The following is a 13178-nucleotide window of genomic DNA, read 5'->3' on the forward strand; positions in this document are numbered from 1 at the left end:
TCAGGGTTAAATGACTGATGGGTCTATGGAAGCTGACATTCGTCCTTCATATTCGCAAGTCTCTGCAATCCAAGCTAGGAGTTCTCAGAAAATGACCGAGATAGTTGTTTCTCATCGAAAATATTATTTTAATAATTTAATTTAATATAAGAGAATCAGAGGAACAAGCTCACTCCTCCACATTTAAGTCGATACGTATCTTCCCTAGCTTCACTTTGACCCCCCACCCCCGACCGGCTAAACCTAGGATCAGCTACACCAATCATCAATCTTGATTTTGCAAGCAGCTCCAAGTCGAATTGTAATGCTCGCTACGACGGCGACATTTTGACAAGATCTGGAACCGACGACCTCACGATCGCCTCACAAGCCTTCCCAACCCCGCGACGACGCCCACCTCGCTCGCTCTCACAACAACCACACAAAACCAAATCACACAATGGCGAGCAGGTTCACTCCTCTCATCCGCTCCGTCATCCGGCCGGCGTGCCGGGTTGCCCGCCCTCAGTCTCGCGCCGCCTTCTCCCTCACAGCCAGCCGACGAAGCGACACTCTCATGGTGGTAAGTAGCTCCAATTGGCGCTGCCAATTGCGCCTGCTGGGAGAAATATGAGCTCTCGCTTCTTCCCGGAGCGCAATTGCTTCGCATTCAAAGATGACGAGAAGCACACCCGGTCTGACATATGGCGTGTGACAGCATCGAAACACCGAGGACAACAACCCCGACATCCCCTTCAAGTTCAACGCAGAGAACCAAAAAGTCATGGCCGAGATCCTTAAGCGATACCCTCCCCAGTACAAGAAGGCTGCTGTCATGCCTCTGCTCGACCTCGGCCAGCGCCAGCACGGCTTCACCAGCATTAGCGTCATGAACGAGGTCGCTCGTCTTCTTGAGATGCCTCCCATGCGAGTGTACGAGGTCGCTTCTTTCTACACCATGTACAACCGAACCCCAGTGGGCAAGTACTTTGTCCAGATCTGCACTACGGTATGTTTTATTTCGAACCCGGACATATCTTCTTTGGCGACAATTGCTCCATTAGATTGTGGCAACGTTGTATAGACGTCATTGGAGATTGTCACAACCCAAAAATACAGTTTGGACTAACAACGGCATAAACAGACCCCTTGCCAGCTTGGAGGCTGCGGCTCCGATGTTATCGTCAAGGCCATCAAGGAGGAGCTCGGCATTGAGCAGGGCCAGACCACCGCCGACGGTCTCTTCACCATCCTCGAGGTCGAATGCCTCGGTGCCTGTGTCAACGCCCCTATGATCCAGATTAACGACGACTACTACGAGGACCTTACCCCTGCTTCCGTCAAGGACCTTCTCAAGTCCCTCCGATCCAAGGCCACTGCTACTGATCCTTCCACCGTCAATGTTCCCAAGCCTGGTCCCCTTAGCGGCCGAAAAGACTGCGAGAACAGTGCTGGCCTGACAAGCCTTACCTCGGAGCCCTGGGGAACCGAGACCACAAGGAAGGATCTGTAGAATTACAACGTTATTATCTCTCTTTTTTAGTTTTAAAGGCAGGAAATGCTTTGGAGTGAACGAGGCAAAAAGTGATGGGTGGGAAGAAGCCACAATTGTACATAACACCATGTCAAATGCTATATCTGGTATAGGAATGTGTGGTTCTCGTTAACGGTAATATCCATACTACACGAGGTATCGGTTCTGCATAAGGGTTTCGTTTTCTTTTTCATTCGTCCATTTATGGTGATCGCCAAAAACATGTTGCGCCAAAAAGCACTATATCCAAGCCAGAAATCTCCTCAATTCTTTCGTCTAGGCGTCGCCTACTCGCAAGATCCAGCCATCGCCAAGTCTTTCGTTGTCCTCGCCCAAGCCACCCCAAATTAAAATACCGCTCTCCTCAAGCTCGCCCATGGGCGCACTGGCAAGCCAGCCTCTTGGTTCGGGCATGTCTTCACTGTTATCATCATCATATGGTACGAGATCAAGTTCAGTCCATTTACCCTCGCCTGTCTTGCGACCAACAGCTTGCCACATGGCGGCAGTAACGCTGGCGGCAGTCATGCCTAGAGGGGGGACCTGGTACACCCAAACATTGCTCAGGAACTTGCCTGCACCCTCATGGCCCTCTGGGCTTGGGTCACGCTCGCCCATGGTCAGAACGAGATATTCATATCCAGCACCTGAGGTGACGGCCTCCAGAGATGCGACGCTTCGAGGCTCAGGCCAAACCTGATTCGGCTCGGCGTGGATCTCAGTGGAATCCGTCTTGGGGTCACTTGCGAGGACGGTTTGCCAGCCGCCACGGGCGCGAACTGCGATCTCACCCTTGGTGCCCTGATCGTCAAAACTCTCAACTTCCAGGTGTAGGAAGTCAAGCTGTCCTCCAATCTCGTTCTGGCCATCGAAGCCACCAAAGCGGTACAGTCGAGTCTTGCTTACGCAGATGGCGCTGCCACCCCGAGCAGGTCCAGGAGCAGCGGGAAGCTCAGTCCAAGTTCGATCATGAACGTTGAAAGCCCAAGTATCATTGGTTCGTTCGCCATTTGCGAGACATCCTGCATGAATGAAGAAAGTGCCGTAGCCGTCCGACTCTTCATCTCTGGCCTCTTCAGCTACATTGCCAACGATAGGAGCCTGAGGGATACCTGTCTTTGAGGTATCACCCAGAGCCCATTGTCCCCAAGTCTCAGCCTGCTTAGGTCTTGTAGGAGCAAAATCTCGGGGTCGCTCGATAGAAGTGGCTGTATGGAAGCTTCGAGCGGCGGGCTGAGGTACAATGTTACCACCTGGGATAGCTGGCGCAGGGTCCAGGTATGTCCATGTATTGGAGCGGGTATCAAAGATCCAAACGCGACCGGCCTCGTCAAGAGGTTTCATATCGGGACCTCCTCGGCCACCAAATAAGAAGATGCGAGTGCCAATGACAGCGGTAGCATGGCCGACTCGTGGAGATGGGACATTGCCCAATTCCGGTCGCTCCGGTCCAGCGGGTTCCTTGCCCTTGGACTTGCTCCCGGCTGGCTCCTCCTCCTCCTCTTCTTCTTCTTCTTCATCTTCATCTGAAGACTCAGAGTCTTCTTCGAGGGAGACTTCATCCAGCTTCTTCTCGATATCCTCTTCGTCAGACTTTGCGACAGGTTCGGCGGGTTCTTTGGCTTTTGGCTGAGCGGGTGCCTGAGTCTCCACCTTCTTCGGCTGCTCGTCTGGTTTGACGGGAACTGCTTTGATCTTGAAATAATCGGAGCCTGCACTGGACCAGGGGAGTGTTACGACATGCATATCATTGTCGACCGGCTCTCGCAGCCGGATCTCTCCGCCAAAAATGTAAGCGGTACCATGAACGATGTTGAGAGAGTGAGAGGAGCGAGGGACGCTGGGAGCATCAATGCGCTCCCATGTTCCTTTGATGGAATCCTTCTTCTGAGGAGCAGGCGCCGAGGGGATGGTAGGTACGGTAGGCATGGCAGGGAGGTTTTGCTGGACATTGTTGAGGAGGTCGGTGGTACGACGCTTTAGAAAAGAGAAAGATTCCATGATGGTGGTTCTGGGCCAAAGGGCCTGGGTAGATGGGATACGGACAAAGTTGTTGTTGAAGTTATTGATATACAATGCGACAGGGCTGAATGATTGTGATGATGCAGGAAGAGAGAACGGAAAAGTCCAGTCAGCGGCGGGGGAGCTGACATACGAGGTGAGATGATGTTAGGTTGTGAACAACCATGACGCCCAGGGATGACGTAGGCAAGTATGAGTCTATTTACAAGGGTCTTTCTGGTTAATTATAGATTCGGAGGCCTGAAAGACATGGTCAACTATCTGTAAGGTTCATCCTGGTATGGCCTTGAGGGTTGATTCATCGCTATTTTCTCATGTCAATTCGTCTAATGCACTTTATTATTTAATGCATGTGATTCTGAGCTTCATCTGCATCCGGCAGTGGAGGCTGGGCATGAGTTGGTGGTGGCATTGAGACAAGCGCTGAAGAGGGGACCTGCGGGGTAAGTTCCAACGCATAGCTCAGCGGTTTTAGCGGCCCGGGCGGGTTGGAATTGAAGCTGGAGAGCTTGAGCAGGCGGGCAAGCTTCAAATCCACAATGAGGACTTAGGGGTCTACGCCGTTAGATCTGCAGTTATTCTGATGCGATTGGTTCCTATAGCATATTCCCTCGCAACACAAAGCCCTTCGACCTTAGCTATCCTGGACATCGATATTTACTCGCGGTAGAATGCAGTGCTATTGTACCACTCCCTATTGCGGCTTGGTACAGTGGCAGTGAACACGAAGCTGACATTCGGGCGGCTGTGTGCAAGTTAGCGCCTCAGCTCTGTCTTACAGACTTACAGTGTGGTGCGTTTGCGATTTGCAGCTTACACAAAAACAATCGAACTGAAAGCTGTTTCTATCTCGGGAGTGGGGAAAACAACATACTATGTATAAAATAATTCGACAAGATACTCGGCTTGTTACAATCCAATTGTTGACTCGAATTCTCGAGTCGGCAGATGATGTGATGTCTCAATTCCAGAAGCAAGGGTCTGTCTCAAACTGGACTCGGGCGGTTGTGGTTGGCCCAAACGGTTTCCAGGCTCTCAGAAGTTGGGAAAGAGCAGCTGAGGCGGCGTCAATCTGGTTCGCCATTGCCATTCCAAAATAAATGTCTTCAGCCTCAGCTTGTCATGATCATGATCATATCCTGATACTACAACGCCTTCAAGTTAGGAACGCCTTGAAATTATATGTACAGTACACATACCACTGCTTCTATTTAGCCTCACAGTTCGCATTTTATACGCCGAGCCGCTAGCCTGTCTCCTGCGACGCGAACGCTTTACACCCATGGATGAGATATACCACAAGATCGCCGAATTCAATCCTCGTCGTCTTAAACATTCCCACGACATCCTCTCCTTTAAGTACAGCGAGCTATGGTGTAATGATGCCACTGGAATCGTCGATTATCATGAAGGGATCGTCACTATACCTGATGTCGCGTCATGGCTAGCCACAGAAACGAGAAAAGTACCAACTGGTTCAGAATCACTAATTCTTCGCTTTGTCTGGCCCAAGTTCATTCTTGACGATAATCGCGTTGAGCTACCTGAAGATACCAAGGACCAAATACTAGAAAATTTCGGTCTTGGCCTCCCATACAGCTACTTCTCGAGTTGCGTCGCTGGTGTCGCTGCGTTTCCTGAAGTTGTCAAACCTGAGACCACCCAGCGAGCTTACAGTTTCTGTTACGCCCCCAAGCTCGCATCTATATGGTCATGTACCTGCTTCAAACCACCAGCTTCACGCCCAAGCGTTACTTATGGTATGATCCTAGCTGGCGATAAAGAGCAGGAGAACTTAAAGACACTTCTCAAGAGCAGGAGCAAATGGCAGCTCAACACTGCAAGCCATGCACTGTTCCCTGCGTTTCTGTTTGCGTTCATGTTTCACGGAGAAATCGAGACAACGCAGAACAATATGAAGCCGGGCATTCAGCAGATCGAGGCACGGACAGGATATTCTGATTTCAAGACAAAACGAAAACATATCGCAGCTGGCGAGTTGGGCACTCTCAGTGCACAGATGAGTGGATTTGCAGTCCGCTTGGCGAGTACAGAACGAAAAGATAAGACAGTGCAGAAACTGCTCGGGTTTGCTCAGGAACAATTGCGTTTGAGAGACAGTGCAACACCTGTGGCAAATGAGCTTATGGAGCACCACGTCGGGGTTCTCCAGAGACGACTCGATATGCAGGCTATGGACCGAGAATACACGTTGAAGAGAGTCCAGATCCAGATTGATGTGGTATGTTGGTCATGAGAATTGGGAGAACAAGCTAACAAAGATGATCAGTTGAACAACTTGATATCGGAAAACTACAGCCTATCCAACTCAATCATCTCAATATCTACTCTTCGGGATGCTGCTTCCATGAAGACGTTGGCTTTTGTTACCATGTTCTTCTTACCAGGCAGTTTTATCTCTGCGCTTTTCTCTACTAACCTATTCGACTGGGACAATACTAAGGGACACGGCATTGGGGTTCCGGCTACGCCACAGTTCCGGTTATACTGGGCTATCACGATCCCGTTAACACTTGTCACGTTTATTCTTTATTTCATATGGGCCGAGTTTTCCAGCTTTGATCGTAGTCAAAGGAGGGAGCGGAAGAGGTGGGGGTTTCCCAGGACTGAGAGCATGGAAGCTGAAGAGCAAACAAGGTCTGCGTTACAGGTGTTGAAAGATCAGCGAGAGCGCATGAGTGAAGCATATGCCATGGTCACGAAAAGACAGTTTGTTTTTGGACGAGGCGAGAAAAACGAACCGATGGAAAGATAATGAGGGGATGAAGATGGAATGTGTTTTTGGAGTTGGCTGATTGGTCGGTTATTTGTAAATGAATCCGGGGGCAGCATGGTGTTAAAGATGGTCTAGGTCTAATTCTAATCCATGGGTATTGCTCTAGCACTACGGCATTGCTGAAAGGATAGGGTAAATCTGGAACATGACACACACGGAAAACAGGGAATTGTGCATGTTGATCTGAGAGTCGAGAATTGGCGGGGCGATATTTCTGCACAATTGTATCGAGATCGACTGCAAGCGCATGCCAATCCCTGCAATGCTCGCCTTGGATAGGTCATAGGCACTGTCTAGACTTTTATGACCTGACCGGTCGAGTTGTTTGCTTGGGCGTCCTTGTACCAATTTCTCGGGTCAGCCGAATGGAGATTGGGATGGCAATTCGAATCTCGATCGTTGTGATATCACTTTCCCTCAGTCTCAGTTCCACTTGCACACGTTGAACTTGCTGGCTGTTTGTTCACTGCGGAGGTTATCCCCCGCTGTGACAGCCATTGGGCAAAACAACAGCCCGCATACCTGTAAGTTAGGTATAGTAGGTACTCGGGCTGTCTGCATCTATTGAAGGTCTAGGCCTGTCACTCTTTCTATCTCTTTACCTACAAACGTACACAAAAGAGACAACATCTCCTCTCTTCTTCCCCTCATTCCTAACGTCTTCCTGCTGTCCTCTTTAATTCTACACTTTCATGTATCTTTATCCGCGCCCGTTATTTTGAGGCGCTGGGTCGATATTGGGAGCTTCATTGGATGCAGACCGTTACGTTAACGATCGCCGATCGACGTCAGGATTATTTGACAGTGACGAAACTAGTCACATAAGAAGAGTCCAGCGCGACGCAACCCAAAGCTCGAACGAAATACTCCTTCAAGGTTATTTCATACCAACGGAACGACAGTACACGAGGCGTTCCAAAGGTTCAAACAATGGCTGCTCCTTCAACACCTGGGACAGTTGTGCCCGCTCAGCTCGGCTTTCTTGCCATCTTCAACCCCACCCTGGGCAACACCGACGAGACCATCGAAGACCAAATTGTTTACTATGCCTCTGTTACCACCCAGGCCTCGCAGAACAAGCGTCGACGTACTCGTGGTCAACTCACCCAAAATATTTCCCCCGAGGAGCGCAATGAACGTTTGCGACAGATTGGTCTTGCCCAGGGCATGGCCAGCTTCAGTCGCGGTTTTGCGAGCGGTTCAACAGTAGACACTATCGACACTGAAAAGTCAAGAGTTGTGCTCCATGAACTCGAACCTGGATGGTGGATTCTTGCAGTAAGATATACAACCCCTTTCATCTGGCACTCTGCTTACCAGAACTACTAGAGTATCGACTTGACCAAGCTACCACTCCCTCCTCGACTCGCTACGAAGAAGAGCGCGCCTGCTGAAGAACGATTCGAATACTCTAGCCGCGAGATGAAACCCGCGAGTCTCTTGTTGCGCGATCTCTTGCGGGCCCACAGCATCTTCCTTATGCATCATGACTCTTCGCTGAGCGCCCTCTTTGTTCGCAACAGGCGAACCAAGTTTATCACAATACTTAGCCGCTACTGGGACCTATACCTTTCCACATGGAATGTCATGATGCATGGAAACCCGGCCCGCGATATCTTTGGAGGTGTCCCTATCGCATCCTCTGGTGAACTGGGGGTCGGCGTAGGAGAGGAAGATCGAGGCAGTGGCGAGCGAGCAGTACTCGAAGGCCTGGTCGGGAACATAGAAGGGCTCGTCGATCTTGTTGTCTCCAAATTCGGTGACTACAACCCCGAGTCACCTCCTCCCAACGACACTTATGGTGACCCTGAACAGTGGCTCGGAACCGGAAGAGAACCTGGTCCTGACGATGGTGCCATTTTCTTAGGAACAGGTGCTATATCCAGAAAATCACTGAGAGATGTGACGCACTGGATGGAGGATCTATATACTTGGGGAAATCACGCTTACGGAATTATTGAGAGCCCAACATCCGTTCGGCGCGCAAAGAGAAAGAGAGCCGGTGATCGCGCATCACAGCAGGTTCCCCAAGATCAAGCACAAGCAGCAGCAGCTAGTGAGCCCGCCAAGGCGCCCACAGAGCAGGCAACCACAGATGATTCTGCTGGCAAAGACCAGCCACAGGAACAAACGTCTGAAGATGGCAGGCTGGATAAAATGGTTAGCTATCTCAAATTGGGATACGGTACTTATTGGTCTTTGCCTGGAGGCGTTGGTGTTAGTGGTGACACTTCTCCCAATCAGCCAGAGATCACCAAGCAGGATGACAAGCCTGCTCAAGATACCTCCAAAACCACTCGGCCGAACTTGACAGAGCGCACACCCTCGTATGAGGCTGCTGGCCATTATCTCATTGGGCTCAAGGGTGAAATAGACCAGGAGTACAGCGGAACTGATAGTGCAAGCTCTGACGACGCTGGTGACGGAGAACACAATTCCCGGACTGTCTTGCGGACCATCAATATCGAGCTTGAGAGCGAGGCTTTGGATAGACCAGAGGCCATAACAGTGCGTGACTTTGAACACCCTGCCAGTTCTCTTGTTCAATCCCAGGTGGTTGGGAACATGATACCTGGCTACGATTCACACGATCTCAACAAGGCCATGAAGCTGCGCGTTGTTGTTTATGTCAACCGGCCATTTGTGTTTACCTTTTTGTTCAACCTGCGAACAGATTCCCTTGCTATGGATTCTTTATATCGCTCCATACATCACCAACTGGCGCCTCTCCGCAAACCTCTTCTCCTCTCAACAAGGTATCGTCCCGTGCGACCTGGTCTTGACAATGGCTCTAGCAGCAACAGCTTGACCAACAGTATCTATGATCTCGTCTGGGACCCTGTCTCATTAACCGTTCACACGTCTATACCTAACATTCCCGAGTCTTATGATGATTCGGAAACTTGGACCCGCTCTGATGCCCTCAGCACTCATCTTCACCTCGTGAATCTTTATGTCGGTACTCGGTCCCGGTCAACTGCTCTTGAACGCACTGAAAAGTCCAGTCGTGGATGGTGGATCGTCTGGACACGCTTGCTTGACCGCCTGGAGGATGCTACCACAAATAGCACCCTCTCAACCATCCAAGAAGGCGGTGCTGGTGCAGATACGGAAGACGAGGCCGCTCCTGAAGAAGATGAGAGAAAGTATTCTGGCCCTGACTCGCGCCACCCGGATGTTGCCAAGGAGATATTCCTCATCCGCCGTGCAAGTGACCACGTCGGCTTTCGTACTGATACGACCGAGGGCGCAGGCAAGCTCGCTCAAGGCATCGGTGTTGACACACGCCGCTATGTAGAGGAGTTGCTGAACCTGCTATAACGGCTTGAGAGTACACACGCTACATGCCGCTAATTTCATGACTTAAGACTAGGAGTAACCGATGGGATCTGTGCTGTTGCTTGTGCTTTGATCGTCCCTTCTGACAGGGGGACATGGGAAATACGTGAACACTGAAATGCTGCTGTACCATTAGATGGACATGCAACACTACCAAACGCGGGTTTTGCGAGGAGTTGCCGAGTCTGCCAAGGCCGCCTATTATTTGTATCCGTATTCATAGTTCGTATTCAAAACGCCGTTGTCAGGCACAGAATTGTCGACTAACCGTATGTACCCTTTACAATCACTTGCTCCTTTTTTAGGACACATCACGATCCCTCGTCCTACGTGATATATGTCTTTCACTTATTGATTGGGCTGTCCCCTAAATTGACGCTTTCAATAGTTCTAGCTGAAAGGGAGTGGCTTTGTTAAACTGCGTCGAAACCCAGCCTCTTACCCCTGGAAACTTGTCCGTGTCGCTAGCTAATCGCTCTGTCCCATGTAATAGACCGTCATAAGGGCCCTTGCTTTATTGCCAAAAGATGTCATTTTATTGTCCGAGGGATATTCATTAAGAGTTTTAAGGTATCCGTTTTCGTTGGCTGGCTCGTTAATTGACCTAAGTTTCACCTTCTGGATAAGGCTCATTTAAAGTCGACGCCGCAATGGGGACGTTACATGGGTATACCGACGTGATTTAGCAGCCAACAACCAGGATTCTAAATTAAACATTCGCTTCCTTCATTTGTCTCTAAGATTAGACAGTAAGCTCGGACAATGCGACATCGCGACATGTGGGGGAGCAATTTAAAACGCCAAGTAATGTATCCAAAAAGTGAAAGGCCCTATTCAAGGGTTTCATCATAGTTTTGTTTGTCTATCCGAACGGCATATCAAAATTTATGTACAATAGAAGTAACGAATGTCAACCGTGGCTGATTCCGCCTCAAGAAACCAAAACACCCCATCCAGAATCTCCGGGTCAAAGACCCTTTTTTGTTGTAGTACACCCCAGCGCCGTCTAGGGGGTGTTAAGAGATTCCCGCTTCATGAAAAGAACAAGTCGTAAGAAAAGGGTATCCTTCGTAGTGTTTTCATGATCCAAGAAATCATGGCATGCTTGTCATAGCGCTTAGTTGAACCACCACTCGACCTCAGTGCGGCCAGAGTCGAGGCTGCCCCAGATCTCCATGTAGACCTTGCGGCTGACATCGATATCGTTCATGGCACAGCCCATACACTTGTCAGCAACGGTAGCCTGAGCAGTCTTGCCGTTGGCCTTGATGGTGATGGTCTTGCCGCACATGGGGTTGTCGTTGGAGGAGGGGCCCATCAGAAGGTGAGAGAGAGCGACAATGTTGATAGAGTCGTCCTTGCCAGAGTCGTCCTGACCGCAAGCACCCTGGCCAATGTCGTAGTAAGTGAACTCTCCGGACTTGGCAGCAGAGCTGCCGCCAGATGCGGGCTTGGCAACCTTCTCCTGCTGAATGGGGGCCTTGACGGCAGGGGACTCGATCTCAGGCTCGGCCTCAACAGTGGGTTCAGGCTCAGGCTCCTTCTTGGGGGCCTTGACAACGGGGGCCTTGATGATGGGCTTGGGAGCAGGAGCCTGGGTGGTCTCAACGGGAGCAGGGGCCTCAGAGGTAGGCTCGGGGGCAACCTCAGCCTCAGTAGTGGTCTCAGGAGGAGGAGGGGGGGGAGTGTAGACGCTGGTAACCATGGTGGTGGTAGGAGCGGGAGGAGGAGCAGGCTTCTTCTCCTTCTTGGGAGCAGCAGTGGTGGGCTCAGCCTCGGGGGTCTCCTCTACAGCGGGAGCAGAGGTGGCGGCCTCAGGACGGACCCAGACGGTGGTGGTGGCATCGACCATCTTGGTAACGTACTCGACCTCAGTAACCCACTCAACCTCGGTGACGACATCACGCTTGTCGTTCTGGTGGTGACGGCGGTGGTGGACTCCGTGAGGGCTGCCGTGGGGCTGTGCAACGGCCGCAGCGGCGAGGAAAGCAGAAGCAAGTGTGAAAGACTTCATTTTGTTTATTGGTTTTTGTTTCGAGTTCTGTTTGTCAACCAAGGAGTGGTTGTAACTGTGGTACGTCTGTTGTGTAGACGATTGGGTATCTCAACGCGATTGGTTAAGGAAGGCTAGGAGAGATTCTTTTCCACAGGAATGAATCTGCTCAAAAAGATAGCTGAATAAATTGACTTTGTACGTCTTGTGAGGGAGTGTGTGCGTTGAGAGAGAGAGTCCGGCTCAGTGCTCAGTGGGAAGGAATGATGTTTGAACTCGACGAGATCTTATGTGAAGGAAACGAAACAAGGGGAGGAATTGGGCCTTCTTTTAATACCTGCTACGCCTCGCCGTAAAAGGCAGCGCCGGATTCCCATGCTAGTTCTTAGAAGACTTGGCTTTAGACTAGCAGCCTGTACCTTGCACTTAGCCAGGTACCCAGACTATAGGTGTGCCAGCCTTTACCAACGATGCATGCATCCGCAAGCAACCAACCACGAGTGAGTCCAGGGTACCTCAATATCAGCAACACCAGTCCAGACGGCGTCGTACCGGATTCATCCCCGGTAAGGTACCATAGCAGCAGCTGAGAAAGGTCCGCTTTTGAGGGGCCCTGGCCACGCGTGGTTTTTTTTCCTTCCTCTTCCAAAGTGCCAAAGAGAAACCCACAGCCACCCACTCAATTCCAAGCCAGCAGGCTAGTCGACCGCCCTCACAGTGCCCCTTGTCTTTCAATTTTCTCGTGCCTGGTCTTGTTCCGAAGTGGTGGGCGGATACGAAACGGGCCACCAGCACGGACGTGGCAACCTGCCAGCACTGAGACTCTGCCATTAGGATCTGCCGGAGCCAGCCATAAAACACTTCCCTGGACCATGCAAGCAGACTGCCCTAACAGCTACGTAAGAATAAGCCATACGCTACACGGTAAAACAGAGGGAGGCCTGCGGAGAGGGCAAGGGGCAGGAACAATTGAGCTTTGTCGCTCATCAGGGGTGCTGTGGCACCTTCAAGGGGCATTTTATCGTATAGAGGTGCTGAATTTATTACCAGCCTGCCGACAAACTAGCCAGCCAGCTTGTTTTGTCCAAGCCTATTTCCAGTCGGCTACTGCATTGCATCTGTGAACATGCTAAATGGATGACGACTCAGTCGAGCCTATAAAACTGAGCCGCGCGTCAACTCGGTACAGTGCAGCGAACATGGTGCTGGTATGGTATGCAGACTTCTAGAGTCATGTTGTCGAAACATCAAGTGCCAACTTTGTTTTCGTAGCCCTCACAACCTCTGCGGACTTGGTGGTTCGACTCAAGGCATGTTTGCTCACAGGGCTATCGCGATTGGTCAACCTGCAAGGGGCCGTACTGTTCGTCAGCTTCCGAGTGAGATCTTGTCAGGCTAACGAGAGGCAACCAATGGCAGTGTCGATGTACCTGGGACATGGCGGGAGTCCTGCAGAGCGTGAAAACAAGGAGTCAGCATCTTAGTAGTTAACAGTGACACTTATTCCTGAGAGG

The 13178-nt window shown here is 50.8% G+C and overlaps 5 protein-coding genes across 5 annotated transcripts; 3 read left to right on the forward strand and 2 right to left on the reverse strand.

The window, feature by feature from the left end:
• Nucleotides 1-439: 439 nt before the first annotated feature.
• Nucleotides 440-1492, forward strand: FGSG_10231 (NADH dehydrogenase flavoprotein 2; the record flags this gene model as incomplete). Its single annotated transcript, XM_011320878.1, has 3 exons — nt 440-562; nt 698-988; nt 1124-1492. 3 exons carry the CDS (start codon nt 440-442, stop codon nt 1490-1492), a joined length of 783 nt encoding a protein of 260 aa, XP_011319180.1.
• A 72-nt stretch (nt 1493-1564) lies between these two features.
• On the reverse strand, nt 1565-3514 carry FGSG_10232 (uncharacterized protein; the record flags this gene model as incomplete). Its single annotated transcript, XM_011320879.1, has 1 exon — nt 1565-3514. The coding sequence occupies one exon, from the start codon at nt 3512-3514 to the stop codon at nt 1790-1792; it is 1725 nt and encodes a 574-aa protein (XP_011319181.1). The 3' UTR covers nt 1565-1789.
• Nucleotides 3515-4491: 977 nt separating this feature from the next.
• FGSG_10233 (uncharacterized protein) lies at nt 4492-6311 on the forward strand (the record flags this gene model as incomplete). Its single annotated transcript, XM_011320880.1, has 3 exons — nt 4492-4610; nt 4751-5777; nt 5826-6311. 3 exons carry the CDS (start codon nt 4492-4494, stop codon nt 6309-6311), a joined length of 1632 nt encoding a protein of 543 aa, XP_011319182.1.
• A 951-nt stretch (nt 6312-7262) lies between these two features.
• On the forward strand, nt 7263-9653 carry FGSG_10234 (uncharacterized protein; the record flags this gene model as incomplete). The annotated part of the gene is made up of 2 exons (XM_011320881.1): nt 7263-7610; nt 7662-9653. 2 exons carry the CDS (start codon nt 7263-7265, stop codon nt 9651-9653), a joined length of 2340 nt encoding a protein of 779 aa, XP_011319183.1.
• Nucleotides 9654-10481: 828 nt separating this feature from the next.
• On the reverse strand, nt 10482-11945 carry FGSG_10235 (uncharacterized protein). Its single transcript, XM_011320882.1, has one exon. The coding sequence runs from the start codon at nt 11683-11685 to the stop codon at nt 10789-10791; it is 897 nt and encodes a 298-aa protein (XP_011319184.1). The 5' UTR covers nt 11686-11945; the 3' UTR covers nt 10482-10788.
• Nucleotides 11946-13178: the final 1233 nt, after the last annotated feature.

Source organism: Fusarium graminearum, chromosome 1 (genome assembly GCF_000240135.3).
Source record: "Fusarium graminearum PH-1 chromosome 1, whole genome shotgun sequence".
Lineage (NCBI taxonomy): Eukaryota > Fungi > Ascomycota > Sordariomycetes > Hypocreales > Nectriaceae > Fusarium > Fusarium graminearum.